At 42.3% G+C, this 21,769-nt stretch overlaps 1 protein-coding gene across 1 annotated transcript in view; it reads right to left on the reverse strand.

Moving 5' to 3' along the window:
- ATP13A5 (ATPase 13A5) overlaps positions 1-21,769 on the reverse strand; it is a 116,513-nt gene that overhangs the window by 46,931 nt on the left and 47,813 nt on the right. Inside the window, exons 10-16 of the mRNA XM_025377760.1 lie at positions 21,369-21,539; positions 20,198-20,355; positions 17,512-17,700; positions 7,285-7,346; positions 4,660-4,810; positions 2,364-2,447; positions 1,558-1,714 (exon numbers count right to left, since the gene is read on the reverse strand). Of these exons, the coding sequence (XP_025233545.1) occupies positions 1,558-1,714; positions 2,364-2,447; positions 4,660-4,810; positions 7,285-7,346; positions 17,512-17,700; positions 20,198-20,355; positions 21,369-21,539 (972 nt within the window). The remainder of the gene's footprint in view (positions 1-1,557; positions 1,715-2,363; positions 2,448-4,659; positions 4,811-7,284; positions 7,347-17,511; positions 17,701-20,197; positions 20,356-21,368; positions 21,540-21,769) is intronic.

A 21,769-nucleotide genomic window follows, 5' to 3' on the forward strand; every position in this document is an offset into this window, starting at 1 on the left:
GAGTGCCAAGTGACAGGCCCAAATCCTTGTGAGAGAGCAGGGGCAATAGACACCAGTTTAAATGCCAAGAAGATGCTCAGTTGTACCCATGTAGCTGAAACAAAACAAACACAGTATATGTTGTAATCAGTGAAGGACAGCGTTAATGAGACCAGTGCTGAAGATCAAAGTCAGAAGAAAAGGGGCTACTTTTTTTTTTTTTTTTTTTTTGAGACAGAGTCGTGCCCTGTGGCCCAGGCTGGAGTACAGTGGCACGATCTCGGCTCACTGCAAGCTCTGCCTCCCGGGTTCATGCCATTCTCCTGCTTCAGTCTCCGGGGTAGCTGGGACTACAGGTGCCCGCCACCACACCCAGATAATTTTTTGTATTTTTAGTAGAGATGGGGTTTCACCATGGTCTCGATCTCCTGACCTCATGATTCGCCCGCCTCAGCCTCCCAAAGTTCTGGGATTACAGGTGTGAGCCACCGCACCCAGCCCGAAAAGGGGCTACTTCTAAGGTTTATAAAAAGACTCCCAATAGAGAAGTTAAAGGAATCATTTGCCAAATCTAGAATTCTCTGCACAAGTTGATGGCCATCAGCAATCATAAGGAGTGTCTACATGAAAATCAGAAGACAAAAGATCAGTTTTATCCAAATGAACTCATTTGAATGCAACAACATTCTTATAAATCTGGCTGCCGCTTAAAGAGTGCATATGTTTATAAGACTAAAAAGCAATACAAATCAGCTCAGAATCTGGCCCAGAAAGATGAAATTGCTGTGAAAATGATAAATTATCTTGCTCTAATACCATTGAATTTACTCTAATCCCTTTTATTTCTAAGATATTTATCTTTTCTATATCCTCCTCCCATTGATCTATCTGATTCTCCCTGGAGGTGACAGAGCAGCCATGTCTGCAGAACTTACCTAGCGTCCAGACCTCTCCCTTCGTTTCCCTCATTCACACCTCCCCTAGTTCTCTGACCCTCAGTAGCTCCCTGTTCTGGCTCCTAATGCAAGCTTCACATCTTATCTCCTTCCCAGATGCCCCACTGTGGTTGTACTTTTCTTACTGCACCCACAGCCAGATATTTAGTCGCTACCTCCCAGCCTTGAAATGATTGTCCCTGCTTCTTAGGATCTACTGGGCCTGCTTTGTACCCACCCAGCAAACAAGCAGCTCCACGTTCACTGACGGTGAAGCTTTCTGTGTTTGTTGGCTTTATGTATTTGGTCTCGGCTGGTCACAGTGGCTCACACCTATAATCCCAGCACTTTGGGAGGCTGAGGCAGGCAGATCACTTGAGGCCAGGAGTTCAAGACCAGCCTGGCCTACATGGTGAAACCCTGTCTCTACTAAAAATACTCAAGTTAGCCAGAGTTGTGGCATGCTCCTGTAATCCCAGCTACTTGGGAGGCTGAGGCAGGAGAATCACTGGAACCTGGGAGGTGGAGGCTGCAGTGAGCCGAGATGGTGCCACTGCACTCCAGCCTTGGGGACAGATCAAGAGTCTGTCTCAAAAAAAGAAAGAAAAGTATTTTACTACTTGAAAGAGAAAAGTGTCAGTACCTGTTTCAGATCTGCAGAACCTGGCCACCATTTCTGGGGCACCCTTCACGTAGACATGGAAGTGATTCTCCCCAGCTAGCTGAGCGATCACCGACATCCTCTGCAGGCTTGAGGAAAATGGAAACTGGCGCAAGGTGGCGATGGCTTCCACCGGACTCTGCAAGCCCATCAACAACAGGGAGCTTAACAAGCTGTTAAATGATATTTCCAAATGCACACCAACAAAAAGACTACTGTGCAATGAGCCCAGAGACATCTTGATGTAGTATATTTGTCACAATATTGACTTTTTTTTTTTCCCTGGCTGCCTTAAAGCGACTCCCTCAACAAGTTGTCTATACTGCAAGGACCTTCCCCTAGAGAAATCCTAATCACCTTCCAAGCCAAGCTCACAGGTCATCTCCTCTGTGGTGCTTTTATCTCCCAGAAACAGTATTCACTCCCATGTCAGGACTCTTAAAACTCTTTCTTCAGCCTTGATTATAGCAGTTGTCATGTTGTGTTGTACTTCTTTGCACCTATATTGATTTTTCTACCAGTCTACCTGTTCCTCCAACCCAGAACCAAGTGTGTCTTGTTTTGAAGGCTCTTTATCTGCTAGCAACTAGCATAGTGCTCTAGTCTACACAGGTAGTGTTTGTTGAATAAATTAATAGATAAATTCAGAAATGAAAGAAACAGCAAACCAACCATGGAAACTGTTAGGATAAGGCAAAATAATAGGACTATAAAAACATGTGAAAGTCAGAAATGTTTTACCAGTTTTATGGGGAAAGAGCTATGTGAGATAAAGAAGGAAATCATACCTTACTGGCTTTTGGTCCTGGTTTTATGATGTTTGAAACTGACATCCCAAATTTGCAGAAGTCTACATTGCAATCTTCCATTTTCTGTTATAAAATGAAAACATTAATAAGATTCTTTGAAGAAAAATAGTAAGAAAGAAACATCTCTTATTTGCACAATACTTTAATGTTTTCAAAGCCCTTTTTACATATTTTCTCTTCCAGGTCAATTATCTTAATACTGTCATTGTTAAATTTCTGTTGTGTCAATTTATATTAGGGGACTTATTATAGAATGTCAAAAGCCAAAAATATTGTGAATTCATTTTAAGAAGTAATTGATGAAAGAAGTGCTAGCTACAGGTCCATGGATCTTTCTAAATGATTATATCTAGTAACTGGAGGAAGGATTGTGTGGAGATGTAGTCTCCAACATTGCTGAGCACCATAGCTCTCAGATGAGTTAGGATTGGGTCCTGAGATAAACATGGGACTAGTTCTTCATACTATACCTATGCTACTAGCCTAGTTGAGTTAACTAGGGAGTTGGTATGTCAGCTGCTAGCAGATTAGAAAGCCTGTTTGAAAATGACTTGTATTCTTTGGATATTACAACAGAAGTTAATAGCTCTGAGAAGCCAATATATAAATAGTAGAGGTCAGAAAACAGGAGATAGTATTTGGTTTCCACTTTGCCACTTAGCTGTTTAACCTTGGGGACACCATTTTATTTCTCTAGACCTGAATTTCTTCTGAAAACTAATCTGACAGTCTGAAAGGACAGTTGCCCTCCTCTGTATGTGGAGTGGAAGGTTCCTAGTTACCAAAAGATACTCAAGACAGCTTCTGACCCAGCTGTAAACTCAGTGAATAATTGTGCATTTTTATGCTTTGTTTGGGATAGGTACAACTATTCTTACAGATGGTTTTTACAGAGCTAATACTAAAGATTTATATTCCCAAACCAGTATGTTATTTGTAAAGATAGACCAGCCCTCCTATAATGGAGAGGGGGATGTAGTTAGGGCCAGGACCAAAGCCAGATATAAAATGACCCTGCACAACTCATCACCATGTCAATCCCAATGATTCTGGTGAGGACATTGCTTAGAGTAAATACAGATTCCTCTCCATTGAAATCCGGAGAATTGGTCACTATGTCACATTTTTGTCCACAGCAAATGCTCTATTTTAACTTGCTGATATCAGAAGTTACTCTTTTTACCAGGTTTCCTCTTTCATTGATTTGCCCTCTAGAAAGCTAAAATTTCCCTATTATACATCTTCGTATTAGCTTCTTTGTTAGGTGTGCTTCGTTTCCCTGCAATCATTTGCTTCCATTCTTTTGCAGCTATATTAAACTGCTGTACTGGATTTTATACATCATTGTACACAGCTTTAGGATGTTCTTTGGAGGCAGCAGGATGTAATTAACTAACTGGTTAATTAGTGAACACCCTCTACTTGTTTGGCTCTTCACTGGCTCAAAGCCCCTTTAGATTCATAGTCTCAGTGCTCACAAGTCTGTGAATGAGGCATTATTACCCCAAATGTACAGATGAGGTTACGGACTCAGTCCTGGCTCTGGCTTTGCGATCACCCAGCTGGAGAGTGGTGAAATGCGAGGGCTTTCCACTGTGGCAGCCCCCAGTATGGGTTTACATCCTTCCGTTTTCATTCACACTCAGCTCAGGAGATTGAACCAGTTGGATGCAGCCCTCCAGTTTGGTGTCTAGGCTTATGCTTTACAATATACAGTCACCGCCAGCCACTTGTGGCTATTTAAACTATTTAAAATGGAATCAGATTAAAATTTCAGTTTCTCAGTTGCAGAGCCACATTTCAAGGGCTCAGTAGCCACGTATGGCTCGTGGCTGCTGTACTGGAAAGTACTGCTTTAGACTACTGTTTCTCTGATAGTGTTTTGGAAAACATTGATGTTTTGGAGAACAGGCTGGGTCATGGGTGTCAATAAGGTTTTTGAGGTCAGATAGATTTGGTAACTGCTGCATCTCATGTTCCCTCTTGAATATTCACAAAGCACCACAGTATATTAAAGAAATCATGCAGTCAAGAAATGAGTTTCACTTTGTTTAAACAACAGTTTCCAAGCTTGTTCAAGAATGGATGCCTATTTCATGCAGCACCCACTAACAGAGTTCTTTGGGGCACAGGTTGGGAAGTTCTGGTAGCGTTACCCATTCATACATATGTTATTATGAATCTTCTCCGTGTTTTAACAAAAATTAGAAAAGCTTCAGCACGCCCAGTAAAGATTTCCTCAGGTTCTCATCTTTCCATTAAACTATCACCTTACCCAGGCAGTGCCCTCAAACATTTTGAGGTCCAGAGGGTCTCCCTGGATGGTTCCATTCAGAAGGATCAGAGAGTGACAGCTGGCCATGGCCGCACACAGTGGGCCCCACGGCACAGCCTGGCCCGAGGCAAAGCTGTGGGCTTCCTGGAAGCTGGTAGAGAAGGTAGAGAAGGTAAAGTCTTTGATAAAATCATTTTGCACACTCTGTCCCTTAAATCTTACTAAAGTGGAGCTCCAAACACCTAATTTTTTTTTTTTTAATTTAAGTTCTGGGATCAATGTGCAGAAAATGCAGGGTTTTTACATAGGTGAATGTGTGCCATGGTGGTTTGCTGCACCTATCAATCCGTCATCTAGGTATTAAGCCCAGCATGCATCAGCCATTTGTCCTGATGCTCTCCCTCCCTTCACCCACGAAAGGCTCTGGTGTATGACGTTCCCCTCCCTGTGTCCATGTGTTCTCACTGCTAAGCTCCCACTTATGAGTGAGAACAAGTGGTGTTTGGTTTCCTATTCATGTTTTAGTTTGCTGAGGATGATGGCTTCTAGCTTTATCCCTGTCCCTGCAAAGGACATGATCTCATTTCTTTCTTTGGCTTCATAGTATTCCATGGTGTATATGTACCACATTTTCTTTCTTTTTTTTTTATTATACTTTCAGTTCTAGGGTACATGTGCACAACGTGCAGGTTTGTTACATATGTATACATGCAAACACCTAATGTTAATGCTCAGAACCTTCCCATGGCTCCTCCTGCTCCAAATGATAAAGTCCAAGCCCCTTAGCCTGATATTCAAAGTCCTGTCCACTTCGGATCTACCTTACCTTATAGTGTCCAGTCCTACTAATGTCCTTTATGCCCTGTTCTCTAGATCCAGATTAAACTTCTTGCTTCTGCTATGCTTGTCCGGACACTTCTCTACCCTTAAGTCCCTGCCCACTTGGTTTCCTTATTTTTTAAACAGGGTATTTTGCCTGCAGAGTTATCTTTATAAAAACATTTCTTTGAGTTGGATATGGATTGTGTTCTCAACAGAGTTTGCCACTGGCCAGTCAATAACATAGTTTCGGAGGCTTTGGAAAGAATTCCAGGGACTTTTGTCATGTTACTGGAAGCCAGCTCACGTAATGGCCGCATTGTGGGAAGGCCCATCAACAGGCAGCTCGGAGTCATACCTGCAAACTCTGCAGAGCTGTCCGCAAAAAGCCACACACCCTAGGCAAGGAGTCTCTAGGGCTACTTAAGAAGCAGGAAATTAGGGAGAGGAAAGAAGGCTGCGTGGACGCGGAAGCGTTTCTCACTACTCAGCCCTTTAGAGTTTGCCCCTACTTCCTGAAGTGCCCTGGACACCCCACCTCTAAAGCCTGTTTTTTCTTTTGATAATACAAACTGGCATCTTGCACCTCCCTCTCCTCCCACCTTACAGCTGAATAGTGAGTGTGTCTAGTTGTTTCTAGTCTCCGAAAACCTTCAGAGCACCAGGGACAAGGGAGGGATAGAGGGGTGGAAACTGTGAACATCTTTTTCTCCCTTTCACTGCTCTGGCCAGTAGAGTCCTTGCCTGTCTGGATGAAGGGCTGGCCGGGACATCTGAGCACCAGGAGCAGAGACACGTGAGTAGGGTTCAAACTCAGGTGGTCCTTGTCACCCAGTCCAGGGCATCTTCTGCAACATCACACTGCTTGTCTGCTGTTACCTTGTGCCATGCTGTACCTGGCCCCTTCATCATCCTGGGAGTTCCCTGCAAACTGTCTTCTGTCACTGACAGCAGACTCACCACTGTTGGAGCCAAAATGGGGTACTCAGAGCTTAAGAGCAGAGGCCATCACCACGCAATTTGAGAAGGCAGGTCTTAGCCCATAGGGAAGGAGCTAGAAGCCACGGGGAGATACTATGAGGAGATTTACCCTCTGGGGGCCCTCCTTCCCTTCTGTAGCTCTTTCTGGAGTAGACATGTATGTGATTGCCCTTTCCTCTCCCTAGTGCCAGCTTTTAGCACACAGCTGTAAAAATTCTCACGTCCCTCAAAACCTATCTGAAGTGCCATCTCCTTCAGGTGGCTTTCTTTGATTCACTAGATTTCAAAATTAATTTGTCTTTACCTACCATGTAATTACATAAAAGTCAGGACTTTATGTTATATCAAACAATCTCTATTTCTTCTTCTCCATTCTGACATTTCTGCCTTAGTAGTAACAATTTTCATGGCCTGTGCTGTACATCAAAGGTGGGTGTATTTGCACCTTTTTATCCCACTACACTGTGAACCGCTTTTCCAGATTTCTCACCACCACCTGCCTGCACTAGCCACCCAGGAAGTTTTGTAGTTTTTAACTAAGCATGGTCTTCATTTCACTCTTTTTTCTCTGTTTTATTCATTTAGTTCCTTAATTATCCACCTCATCCTACTCCATTTTTCATAGAGATTTTGAAGACCTACTTTTCCTTTCTGATTCTGAAATTAGAATTCATTTAAGCAAGTTAGAATAATTAGGAACTAGTTCCAGCCAGTTATTATATATATTTTATGTGACATTCATCCCTCAACACCCAAAAGATGGATTTGAGTATCATCCAGGTAACTCCACCAAACACACCTTCCATTTTCACATAAGAGGCCTACCAGTTGTCAGCAGTAGGGACAGTCTGCCAGAGGTCCAGCCCGTCTTCAGTGAGAGTGCCAGTCTGAATAAAAATTAAAATCAATATTAGCATAAGATTTAAACCTTTTAATTATATTGTAATTTAAACAAATCCCAAGCTTCTAAGATATTATAGTAGATCCAATAGTCTGAATACCTTGTTTGTAAGTACCCAATTTTAAATCAGAGAAGAGTAGCCACAAGAAAAATTAAGCAGGTGATACATGATCCTCAAAAGACCATGTCGATCATTAGGTGATTTCAGTTACTCATTACGAGGAAAAAATGAAAGTGTTTTGTTTTGTTTGGTTTGGTTATTGCTATGACTGTTGCTTTTGTTATAAGGAGAGGTTCAGTACAAGAACCAGCCCAAGTCTGACTTTGAGTTGTCACCTGCTGTCTTGCCAAGGCAGAGCTCAGAACATTTTTTTTCTTCATTTTCAAGACTGTTCAGTTCACAGTTTGCCATCTGGTTCACAGTAATTTTCTAAAAATATGGGTGACACAGTGACTGTCCAGATTGATAATGAAATGTTGATAAAGGGCTTTGAGACTATAGAGAGAAAGTAAGTGCTAATAATAAATATTAATTAATGCCCATAAGTGAGTTTTATTGTTAGATCAAGGGAAAAATAGCTCAGAGATTTGATTCGCCATACTATGGGACAGTATTTGTTAGATAATGTCACAGAGAAAGAAAAATGGAACTGAGTACTATCACAGCACTTCTAATTTCCTCATTGCTTCACAGGCGTTTATTATTTACAGACTCTGGTGTCTTGATGCGGTAGGCTAACAGTTTTAGGCCTGCTTAATACCCTGAGTAAATGGAGTTGGCTACAGATGCTTCAGCACTGCCAGGGTCCACGGGAGCTTTACCTAGCATGGCAGAATATCCTGTTTCAACACTAAGACCCAAGCCTCTGACACAACTTTTTAAGGCTATCTCTATAGAAGACACTGAATTTTCTAGCTTTCTATACAATAGCAACCTCCATCATTACAGCACATCCATTAGCATAATGCTTTATAGCAAAGTGTTTACAATGATTTGCATTTTCACAACTGAGTTAACAGGGTGGAGGCAGGTTAGAGGCGAAATGAGGAGACTAAGGTCATAGTGGCCTGTAGGTTGGAGAGGCAGAACCGGAATCCAGCCCTTCCGGAGTCTTCCACCAAACTAGAAAATGTTAAGTGAATCATACAGGGTATGTGGAAAGACAAAACTCTTCCTGCGTTTCAAGATTAAATAATTAAGAAAACTTCACAAAGAAGGTGCTAACACAAGAGTGAATTATTTCTTAAACAACAACTTTCTGAAAACGAGCTATTTGTTTCATTTCTCTCCTGCATTTTGTAAAGGACCCCACCATGTTTGATTTCCAAATCCCCACAAGTTGTTGCATTTCAAAAAGAGTTTGCAACTTAATTCAAACTGATTTGTTTTCCTGACGATGTTTTTAAACATCAATATTTTGAACATGAAAGCAGAGATGATACTGCAGCAAAACAGATATTAGACTATGTTATTTCTCTATAAAAATGACCCCTAAACAATAAAACTAACCATAAATAGAGAGAAAATGAAATTATAGTTGAGGTTCTAAGGGGAATCAGATAGAAAGAGAAAACCTCTTAGCATAAATACAAGCCCAGGCTTGGGCTGAATTGGAAAAAAAAGAAAGAACTTGTCTTATAGAAGTTATAACAAACCAATAGAAAATAGAAATATATATGGGAGCAAATGGACTCAGAAACTCAGTGACAGATATCTCCAAAACTGAAAATAACACTAGATGAAAATTCACTTAATGGCAGAGTGCTTTATCCCAACATGATGGTGATAGAATTTTATAATGTGAAAGCTGGAAAGAAACTCAGAGATGATTGTGGTTGAATCTTCTTTTCTTAAAAAGTCACGCAGAGGGAATAGGAACAGCTCCAGCCTACAGCTCCCAGTGTGAGTGACGCAGAAGATGGGTGATTTCTGCATTTCCAACTGAGGTACTGGGTTCATCTCACTGGGGCTTGTTGAACAGTGGATGCAGGACAGTGGGTGCAGCCCACTGAGTGTGAGCTGAAGCAGGGCGAGGCATCGCCTCACCCAGGAAGCACAAGGGGTCAGGGAATTCCCTTTACAAGCCAAAGGAAGCTGTGACAGATGGCACCTGGAAAATCTGGTAAATCACACCCTAACACTGTGCTTTTCCAACAGTCTTAGCAAACAGCACACCAGAAGATTATATCCCATGCCTGTCTCGGAGGGTCCCACACCCACGGAGCCTCGCTCATTACTAGCACAGCAGTCTGAGATCGAACTGCAAGGTGGCAGCGAGGCTGGGGAACGGGCACCCGCCATTGCTAAGGCTTGAGTAGGTAAACAAATCAGCTGGGAAGCTCAAACTTGGTGGAGCCCACCTTAGCTCAAGGAGGCCTGCCTGCCTCTGTAGACTCCACCTCTGCGGGCAGGGCACAGCCAAACAAAAGGCAGCAGAAACTTCTGCAGACTTAAATGCCCCTGTCTGACAGCTTTGAAGAGAGTAGTGGTTCTCCCAGCACAGAGTTTGAGATCTGAGAATGGACAGACTGCCTCTTCAAGTGGGTCACTGACCACCAAGTAGCCAAATTAGGAGGCACACCCCACACGGCCGGGTACCCCTCTGAGATGAAGCTTCCAGAGGAACGATCAAGGCAGCAAAATTTGCTGTTCAGCAATATTCGCTGTTCTGCAGCCTCCACTGCTGATACCCAGGCAAACAGGGTCTGCAGTGGACTTCCAGCAAACACCAACAGACCTGCAGCTGAGGGTCCTGACTGTTAGAAGGAAAACTAACAAACAGAAAGGGCACCCACACCAAAACCCCATCTGTACCTCACCATCATCAAAGACCAAAGGTAGATAAAACCACAAAGATGGGGAAAAAGCAGTGCAGAAAAGCTGGAAATTCAAAAAGTCAGAGCACATCTCCCCCTCCAAACAAATACAGCTCCTTGCCAGCAACGGAACAAAGCTGGATGGAGAATGACTTTGAGGAGTTGAAAGAAGAAGGTTTCAGATGATCAAACTTCTCCGAGCTAAAGGAGGAAGTTTGAACTCATTGCAAAGAAGCTAAAAACCTTGACAAAAGATTAGATGAATGGCTAACTAGAATAACTAGTGTAGAGAAATTCTTAAATGACCTGATGGAGCTGAAAACCATGGCATGAGAACTACGTGATGAATGCACAAGCTTCAGTAGCCGATTTGATCAACTGGAAGAAAGGGTATCAGTGATTGAAGATCAAATGAATGAAATGAAGCGAGAAGAGAAGTTTAGAGCAAAAAGAGTAAAAAGAAATGAACAAAGCCTCCAAGAAATATGGGACTATGTGAAAAGACCAAATCTACATCTGATTTCTGTACCTGAAAGTGATGGGGAGAATTGAAACAAGTTGGAAAACACTCTGCAGGATATTATCCAGGAGAACTTCCCCAACCTAGCAAGACAGGCCAATGTTCAAATTCAGGAAATACAGAGAACGCCACAAAGATACTCCTCGAGAAGAGCAACTCCAAGACACATAATTGTCAGATTCACCAAAGTTGAAATGAAGGAAAAAATGTTAAGGGCAGCCAGAGAGAAAGGTCGGTTACCCACAAAGGCAAGCCCATCAGACTAACAGCGGATCTCTCGGCAGAAACTCTATAAGCCAGAAGAGAGTGGGGGCCAACATTCAACATTCTTAAAAGAATTTTCAACCCAGAATTTCATATCCAGTCAAACTATGCTAAATAAGTGAAGGAGAAATAAAATCCTTTACAGACAAGCAAATGCTGAGAGATTTTGTCACCACCAGGCCTGCCCTACGGGAGCTCCTGAAGGAAGCACTAAACATGGAAAGGAACAACCAGTACCAGTCACTGCAAAAACATACCAAATTGTAAAGGCCATCAATGCTAGGAAAAAACCACATCAATTAACGAGCAAAATAACCAGCTAACATCATAATGACAGGATCAAATTCACACACAACAATACTAACTGTAAATGTAAATGGGCTAAATGCTCCAATTAAAAGACACAGACTGACAAATTGGATAAAGAGTCAAGACCCATCAGTGTGCTGTTTCAGGAGACCCGTCTCTCATGCAGAGACACGCATAGGCTCAAAATAAAGGGATGGAGAAAAATCTACTAAGTAAATGGAAAACAAAAAAGGCAGGGGTTGCTATCCTAGTCTCTGATAAAACAGACTTTAAAACAACAAAGATCAAAAGAGACAAAGAAGGCCATTACATAATGGTAAAGGGATCAATTCAACAAGAAGAGCTAACTATCCTAAGTATATCTGCACCAAATACAGGAGCACCCAGATTCATAAAGGAAGTCCTTAGAGACCTACAAAGAGACTTAGACTCCCACACAGTAATAATGGGAGACGTTAAAACCCCACCGTCAACATTAGACAGATCAACAAGACAGAAAGTTAACAAGGATATCTAGGAATTGAACTCAGCTCTCCAGGAATTGAACTCAGCTCTGCATCAAGTGGACCTAATAGCCACCAACAGAACTCTCCACCCCAAATCAACAGAATATACATTCTTCTCAGCACCACATCACACTTATTCCAAAATTGACCACATAGTTGGAAGTAAAGCACTCCTCAGCAAATATAAAAGAACAGAAATTATAACAAACTGTCTCTCAGACCACAGTGAAATTAAACTAGAACTCAGGATTAAGAAACTCACTCAAACTGCTCAATTACATGGAAACTGAACAACCTGCTCCTGAATGACTACTGGGTACGTAACGAAATGAAGGCAGAAATAAAGATGTTCTTTGAAACCAATAAGGACAAAGACACAACATACCAGAATCTCTGGGACACATTTAAAGCAGTGTGTAGAGGGAAATTTATAGCACTAAATGCCCACAAGAGAAAGCAGGAACGATCTAAAATTGGCGCCTTAACATCACAATTAAAAGAACTAGAGAAGCAAGAGCAAACACATTCAAAAGCTAGCAGAAGGCAAGAAATAACTAAGATCAGAGCAGAACTGAAGGAGATAGAGATACAAAAAAACCTTCGAAAAATCAATGAATCCAGGAGCTGTTTTTTTGAAAAGATTGACAAAATTGATAGCCCACTAGCAAGACTAATAAAGAAGAAAAGAGAGAAGACTCAAATAGACACAATAAAAAATGATAAAGGGGATATCACCACTGATCCTGAAGAAAATACAAACTACAATCAGAGTACTATAAACACCTCTATGCAAATAAACTAGAAAATCTAGAAGAAATGGATAAATTCCTGGACACATACACCCTTCCAAGACTAAACCAGGAAGAATTTGAATCCCTGAAGAGACCAACAACAGACTCTGAAATTGAGGCAATAAAAAAAAAGTCCAGGACCAGATGGATTCACAGCTGAATTCTATCAGAGGTACAAGAAGGAGCTGTTACCATTCCTTCTGAAACTATTCCAATCAATAGAAAAAGAGGGAATCTTCCCTAACTCATTTTACGAGGCCAGCATCATCATGATACCAAAGCCTGGCAGAGACACAATAAAAAAAGAGAATTTCAGACCAATATCCCTGATGAACATTGATGCAAAAATCCTCAATAAAATACTGGCAAACCGAATCCAGCAGCATATCAAAAAGCTTATCCACCATAATCAAGTGGGCTTCATCCCTGGGATGCAAGGCTGGTTAACATATGCAAATCAATAAACATAATCCATCATATAAACAGAACCAATGACAAAAACCACATAATTATCTCAATAGATGCAGAAAAGGCCTTTGACAAAATTCAACAGCCCTTCATGCTAAAAAATCTTAATAAATTAGGTATTGATGGGACGTATTTCAAAATAATAAGAGCTATTTATGACAAACCCACAGCCAATATCATACTGAATGGGCAAAAACTGGAAGCATTCCCTTTGAAAACTGACACAAGACAGGGATGCCCTCTCTCACCACTCCTATTCAACATAGTGTTGGAAGTTCTGGCCAGGGCAATCAGGCAGGAGAAAGAAATAAAGGGTATTCAATTAGGAAAAGAGGAAGTCAAATTGTCTCTGTTTGCAGATGACATGATTGTATATTTAGAAAACCCCATTATCTCAGCCCAAAATCTCCTTAAGCTGATAAGCAACTTCAGCAAAGTCTCAGGATACAAAAGTAATGTGCAAAAATCACAAGCATTCTTATACACCAATAACAGACAAACAGAGAGCCAAATCATGACTGAACTCCCATTCACAATTGCTTCAAGGAGAACAAAATATCTAGGAATCCAATCTACAAGGGATGTGAAGGACCTCTTCAAGGAGAACTACAAACCACCACTCAACGAAATAAAAGAGGACACAAACAAGTGGAAGAACACTCCATTATCATGGATAGGAAGAATCAATATCATGAAAATGGCCATACTGCCGAAGGTAATTTATAGATTCAATGCCATCCCCATAAAGCTACCAATGACTTTCTTCACAGAATTGGAAAAAAACTACTTTAAAGTTCATATGGAACCAAAAAAGTGCCCACAGTGCCAAGACAATCCTAAGCCAAAAGAACAAAGGTGGAGGCATCATGCTACCTGACTTCAAACTATACTACAAGGCTACAGTAACCAAAACAGCATGGTACTGGTACCAAAACAGAGATATACACCCATGGAATAGAACAGAGCCCTCAGAAATAATACCACACATCTACAACCATCTGATCTTTGACAAACCTGACAAAAACAACAAATGGGGAAAGGATTTCCTATTTAATAAATAGTTCTGGGAAAACTGGCTAGCCATATGTAGAAAGCTGAAACTGGATCCCTTCCTTATACCTTATACAAAAATTAATTCAAAATGAATTAAAGACTTAAATGTTAGACATAAAACCATAAAAACCCTAGAAGAAAACCTAGGCAATACCATTCAGGACATAGGCATGGGCAAGCACTTCATGTCTAAAACACCAAAAGCAATGGCAACAAAAGCCAAAATTGACAAATGGGATCTAATTAAACTAAAGAGCTTCTGCACAGCAAAAGAAACTACCATCAGAGTGAACAGGCAACCTACAGAATGGGAGAAAATTTTTGCAATCTACTCATCTGACAAAGGGCTAATATCCAGAATCTACAAATAACTCAAACAAACTTACAAGAAGAAAAAAACAATCCCATCAAAAAGTGGGCAAAGGATATGGACAGACACTTCTCAAAAGAAGACATTTATGCAGCCAACAGACACATGAAAAAATGTACATCACTGGCTATCAGAGAAATGCAAATCAAAATGACAATGAGATACCATCTCATACCAGTTAGAATGGCGATCATTAAAAAGTCAGGAAACAACAGGTGCTGGAAAGGATGTGGAGAAATAGGAACACTTTAACACTGTTGGTGGGACTGTAAACTAGTTCAACCATTGTGGAAGGCAGTGTGGCGATTCCTCAAGAATCTAGAACTAGGAATACCATTTGACCCAGCTATTCCATTACTGGGTATATACCCAAAGTAATATAAATCATGCTGCTATAAAGACATATGCACGTATGTGTTTATTGTGGCACTATTCACAATAGTAAAGACTTGGAACCAACCCAAATGTCCATCAATGATAGACTGGATTAAGAAAATGCAGCACATATACACTGTGGAATACTATGTAGCCATAAAAAAGGATGCCTTCATGTCCTTTGTAAGGACATGGATGAATCTGGAAACCATCATTCTCAGCAAACTATCGCAAGGACAGAAAACCAAACACCACATGTTCTCACTCATAGGTGGAAATTGAACAATGAGATCACTTGGACACAGGAAGGGGAACATCACACACTGGGGCCTGTCGTGGGGTGGGGGAAGGGGGAGGGATAGCATTAGGAGATATACCTAATGTAAATGATGAGTTAATGGGTGCAGCACACCAACATGGCACATGTATACATATGTAACAAACCTGCACATTGTGCACATGTACCCTAGAACTTAAAGTATAATAATAATAATAAAAAGTAACACAGAGACAGGCTGGATGCGGTGGTTCACACCTGTAATTCCAGCACTTTGGGAGGCCAAGGCGCGCGCATCACGAGGTCAAGAGATCAAGACCAACCTGGCCAGCATGGTGAAACCCCATCTCTACTAAAAATACAAAAATTAACTGGGCATCATGGCAGGCACCTGTAGTCCCAGCTACTCGGGAGACCGAGGCAGGAGAATCGCTTGAACCCAGGAAGTGGCGGTTGTAGTGAGCCAAGATTGCGCCACTGCACTCCAGCCTGGCAACAGAGCAAGACTCCCTCTCACAAAAAAAGAAAAAAAAAAAATCACACGAAGACTTAGTACCAAATTCTGGGTTAGATTTCTCATTTTGCCAAATTTCAATCGAGCTTTTTGCACTGTCACGTGTGATCATGCCCTGCAGCGTTTGACCAAGGACACCTAAAAGCAGCTTCACAGACAGCCTGGCAGGTGAGGACATGAGGATGTGGAGGGAGAGGTTTTATACAGGAAATAAAATGAACAGCCTCTGGAAAAATTAATTTTAGAAATAGATGAATATGTAATGAACATATTTCATAAGTCTCCCTCTTGTATTCCAGACACCAGTGAGGCTCATGAGGAAGTAACAGGAATCCCTATTAGAGAACTTCCAAGGGAGTGTTATTTGGCCCTGAATCTAAAATGAAGTAAACCTTGTTGGTTCTTGACTGGTGGTGATCGAGAACTTTCTTTGCCAAACAAAATACAAACAGAAAGAGAACTGACGTAACCTAAGAGATATACCCCTTTCACCTGGGGACCAAGCCTGGTCGAGTCTACTCATTGGAGTCACTCCCATTGGCCTCTACTCTCCATTCTTGTCCTCTTTGTCTGGGACAAGCAATGATCTCTTCTGTTGTTCCCAGATGGCCTCTTTCTTCATCTCATCTCCCTTCCATCCCATCTCACCAGTTGCCCCTGGTGGGATAGAAAACACCTATAGAAATGTCACCAGTCTTCTTAAAAAACAAAGGCTCCTATTCTACTTCAAGACAAGGACCTACTCCTTAGCGTGGCGTATGAGACCCTTAACAATTGCCCTCAGCCCAGCTTCATTTTCTACCTACCAGCCCATATTCTAGCCACACCCCACAGTCCTCGGCTCCCCACATGCGGTGGGCCCCTTGAACCCCTGTGCTTCTCAGCTGCTCAGCTCTGAGCCCGGGGATTATTCTGTCTAACAACCGAGGCTGCAGCTCAAAGGTGGCCTCCAACTGTGGCAGGTAACTGTGCCCCATGCTTTCCTCAGACCTCTGTTAAACACACATCTCACAGCATGATCGCCGTCTACACTCCCATTTTCCTGCTTTCTCAGCTAGACTAGAAGCTTCTCAAGGGCTAGGAATGACTCATTATGGGACTTTCTACCAGCACGGTACACAGCAGTGGCTCTCTGCCAAAAAATGGCAAAAACCCTAATCAATTATTCAAATGCACATGAACTGAAGACAAGAGGGACCACAGCCAGGCCCACCGCTTTCCAGCAGTGAAACTGGCCTGTCCAAGCTGAGGGCAGGATCCAAACAGCAGGCAGCTAATGCTGAAATCCTCCAGGTTCCCCATAGGAGACTCACGTCATGGGGGGATCGGGACCTGCGTGGCAGCCGCGGTCTTCCCCATGTGGCACATGCTCCTCCTCTGCCACCTTTCCAGGTCCCTAAGCACAGAGACAACCTCGCCTGGAGTCACAAGCCCTGGAGGAGCAAAGGGGCAAGACAGGGTCCTTGTTTCCTTCCTTCTTTGCCTTAAAAGAAGCAGAGGAGGAGAGAGGAAACGTTCACTTCCCTTCTGGACAAAACATTCCAGGAAACAGAAACGTTCCTCATATGTTTTTGCCTGAAAAAGTCAGTCAGTCTAAAAAGTGACTATAGTAAGAGATGGTTTTAAAAAACCACAAACCAGGCACACAAATTATTAAGTGTCACAAAGAAAAAAAACCATAATGTGATGGCTAAGCTGCTAACTTTAAGAGTCAGCAGAGCAGGCTCCTAGAATGAGACCTTGCACTAGCTCACTCTGTGACCTTCTCTGGCCTCAACATTCCCATCTGTAAAATGGGAACACTGGACTAGACATTTTCTGAGGTTCTTCACAGCTCCACCGTGCCTTGAAATCATTAATGTTAAACCTAGGAAGTCTGGATCATACTTTGTCAAAGCACACGAGGTTTATTTGCCCACACATGTTGATTCTCTGTGGGGAGATACAGAAGATTTTCTTTTTCTTCAGTCTCTTCTGAGCATACACGTTGCCTATGGTCAGGGCAGCTGGCAGCACTGGAGGGACAGTCGTGGTGAGGAGGATCAGGGCCATGGTCGCAGTATCTTTTGGAGGGACCTGGGAGAGGAGAGACATTTTCATACAGGATAACACAGCACAGGAGACTGGCACCCTTCCTAGCACCTTGCTCCTACAACACCGTGGGAGCTCTAGAGACATGCTCTGAATATTAACAGTGAGTTGGCTCTCTTGGTGAGGCTGAGTATTCTCTTGGCTGTGCCAAAGGGACGAGCACATTGTCTCCTACTGCAGAGCAAAGGAGACCTTTGATCCCTACTCCCAGTCCACCATCCCCTGTCCTGGCTCTGTTTCCCTCTACTTAGCATTCCCTCTGCCCAAGCCTGACTGTTGGCTTATGAATCTCTCTGCCCCACTAGCCTACAAACTCCTTGGGTGGAGCAGCTATGGCTTATTCATCTTTGAATCGACCTTATTGATCTCTAGATACAGAGCCTAGCGCGAGATTTAGCACAGAGGAGGTGCTCAGTACATAGATTGAATGGATGGCAGTATAATTAAAAACTAGGACCAAGATCATGCCAAGATCTCAGCATATATTATTAACTACAGAGAAGCCAATATAAAATTAGCTTGCTCTCACTGGATACTAATTCTGGAGCAGGAACTGTATTAGGCTACATATATTATTTAGTTGCTCTCTATAACAACCTTATGACGTAAATGCTATTATTTTCTCCATCTGTCAGGTAAGGAAACTGAGGTTTTAGCAATTAAATAATTTTCCTAAGGCCACATACTAGGTAAACGACAAAAATCTGAATCCTATTCTGTCTGACTCCAGGGTACAAACCCATGACCAACGTGTTTTATTATCAAGTCAATTTTGTGAACTCAGGATCCCTGGCTGGTGATATGGTTTGGCTGTGTCCCGACCCAAACCTCATCTTGAATTGTAGCTCCCTTCATTCCCACCTGTCGTGAGAGGGACCCAGTGGGAGGTAACTGAATCATGGGGGTGGTTTCCCCCATAATGAGCTTGTGATTCTGAATAAGTCTCATGAAATCTGACGGTTTGTAAATGGGAGTTCCCCTGCACAAGCTCTCTTGCCTGGTACCATGGACGACATATTCTGCTTCTCCTTTGCCTTCCAACCATGACTGTGAGACCTCCCCAGCCATGTGGAACTCTGAGTCCATTAAACCTCTTTATAAATTACCCAGTCTCAGGTGTGTCTTTATTAGCAGCGTGAAAATAGACTAATATAGCAGGTCTGCAGAGGAGGCTCACACATTTAAGGTCAGGGATAAGGTCAAATCACAGGGTTGATTGACTGTTTCGTTTTCCTCACATGCTCTAGATATTAATGATTCTACCCTCTAGAACATTACCTATGTTTTTGTTCAATTAACCATCATTTTAGCCATAAATACTTTTTTAATTATTGGAAACATGGGATTCAAGTTCAGTAGCAATGTCTGCTGGGGACATCTTTTGCCCAATATCAATTTATCACAACATTCATTACTCCCTCCTTTTCCCAACCACAGACACAGAAGAGTTTTGACCCAAGGACTCAGCCTTGTCTAACCCTGAACCAGTGCAGATAGAGGCAGCCAACAGAGCCACAGGCTCTGACCCATAAGAAGGTGGGGTCTGGGATTTTTAGTCTTGTTGCCTCAGTGTGTATTGGATGTTAAGCTCTTCCCAGGAAACCTCCTTCTTAAACACTGCCAGGGCTTCCATGAGGTTTTGTCCTGCTTTTCTGCCCAGTGCTGCAGCTCCCCAGATTAAATTGGCATACTCCCTCAAATTCCAGCCCCACTGACCTTGACATTCTGCCTAGCTCTTCCTAAGCCCCATTGTGGGCCTCTCTTGACCCAGAAATGCTCTCTGGGAGCGATTTCAGGTTGAAATAACTACTCAGCAGTTAAGTTTTGGCATGAACATTGCCCTGAAATTCTTGTAACTATGTCTTTGCCCACCAATATTCACTTCCCACCTCTCTCTCTCTCTCTCACACACACACACACACGCACGCATTGATGCCACCAATTTGGACATTGTAATTAAGCCACTCACACAGTTTTTCACCTGTTTGGATGTTTTATTCACAATGTTCTCTTCCTCCCCACCAGCTCACACTATTATGATCCCAGACTTTCTTACATAGAGACTGCGTGGTTCACAGCAACATCAGACTCTCAGGACCAGAAAGGACCTCAGAGGTCTTTAGTGACAACCGTTCCCTCCCTAGCCACCAAGCTATGATGAGGGGCATCCAAATGAAACCTGACAGCCTGTAGCTTAAAGGGAGGTCGGTATCTCATGCGGTACCAGCCCGTAAAAGTGGAAATTTCATTTCATTTCAGACCCTAACCAGAACACATGAGAAACCCACTGATTGCGTAGTGTTTCAGGTATTACCTAAACACTGGGGCCAAACTACGCAAAATCTGCTGTCTAAGAAGCTCTTTTGGACAGTAATGATTCATGGAATGATAGGATCAAGATGTAACCTAATCCAGCCCTCTGAGTTAGGTCAAGCTCTTTGCAGAAGCTATACTATTGAAAAGCCTCACCCCCAGTACTTACTCCATGGTACGTATATACCCCTAGGGCATAGAAAAAACCCATGACACCAAGGCAGGCCAGGAACACCATGAACTTGAAGGCATCGCTGTATAGTTTGAAGTTCAGAGGCCGGGGGTACAGGATGGATCTCACTAAGTCCCCTTTGGCTGTATTGTAACCTATGTAAAGATAGTCATAGATCAAGTAAGGCTGCTTGATGGACACTTGGTCTCCTAAAAATAGCTTTACTGTCTTTGAGGAAGAGTAGAGTTTCCTCTAACCTGTTACCTAATCATTTTATAAGTATTCAGGTGATTTTCATGATTTGTAACCATGAGCTTCCATATAGGCCACAGGCTGAGCGATGCCCTAGTATCTAGTGCCTGCTAACTAGTTTGAACATTTTTAAAAACTTGATATTTTTAATTTAAAAAAATCAGCTAGAACAACTACTCATAAACTAAACTAAAGCATACAGATATCGCAGTGTAAAGTGTATTTTGCATCTGTGAATAAGTCAGGTGGCAGAAACACAGGTCAGAGGTTAGAACAGAGAGCTGGGACCCGGTCATAGGAGGCCTTCATTGTGTCATGTCATGTAAAAGACTGGGACTCAGGAAGCGTTTGCAGAATCATCCAGATTTGGTGCCACATTTGGTACGGGAAACGAGAGGAGTTAGAGATGCTATTAAGAGATCAGCATGATGGTGATGATATTAACAGAGAAAGTCAATACAGGAGGATGAATACTTTCAGATTCATTTAATTTGTCTATAGGGCACCCAGGTGGAGTTCTATACTAGTGAGTTTGACCTATGGCCTAGCAAGCAACTCTGTGAAAGGAAAAAAATCCTCAGTCATAGTGGCTGAAATTGTTTTTTGGTAATCACTCAGAGGAGGTGTCAAGGGAGACAGAAGCAGCATGTGGTCGCAAGCAAAAAGAAGAGCATAGTTTTACCTTTGACAAATTTTACTTCACCTACACATACCCTTCATTACATAGAAGGATTTTAACAATAAACCATTTAATTAAAAATAGTGACACTTTACAATAATAAGGGTCAGTTTAGAAAAAAGCATGTTGTTACCTACCAGAATGTGGCAAACTCCATAATCCTAAACTGAATTTCCCTAATCCAACTCTCCCCATATTCAAGCATGAATTAAGCGTACGAAAGTGAAATCCACTAACCTGTTTGCAAAACGACTGCTCTTACAGGCCCCTGCCCAGAGGGCTTGACCTGGATAACTTCTGTTCCACAGAAGAGGACGTGTTTCCGATAATCCTCCAAACTGTGACATTTCCAAGGCATGGTGTTCTCCATCTGGGGCAACGGTGTCTTTGTAACAGGTATACTTTCTCCTACAGAGGATTGTATTTTGTTGAATCTATGAAAGCTCGGGTAGTTAGTTAGAACTGGTGCATGCCGGTTTCAAGAAATGATACAAACTACAACTAATCCGGTCTTAATGCCCATCCCATGAGTCAGATGACTGTTCATAGAGATGCTGGTGGTACAAACAATGGTAGACTTGATTCTATCGCAAATATTTAGATTAGATCTGCCTACTATCCTCTACCTGGCCTGCATG

The sequence above is a fragment of the Theropithecus gelada genome, chromosome 2 (assembly GCF_003255815.1).
Source record: "Theropithecus gelada isolate Dixy chromosome 2, Tgel_1.0, whole genome shotgun sequence".
NCBI lineage: Eukaryota > Metazoa > Chordata > Mammalia > Primates > Cercopithecidae > Theropithecus > Theropithecus gelada.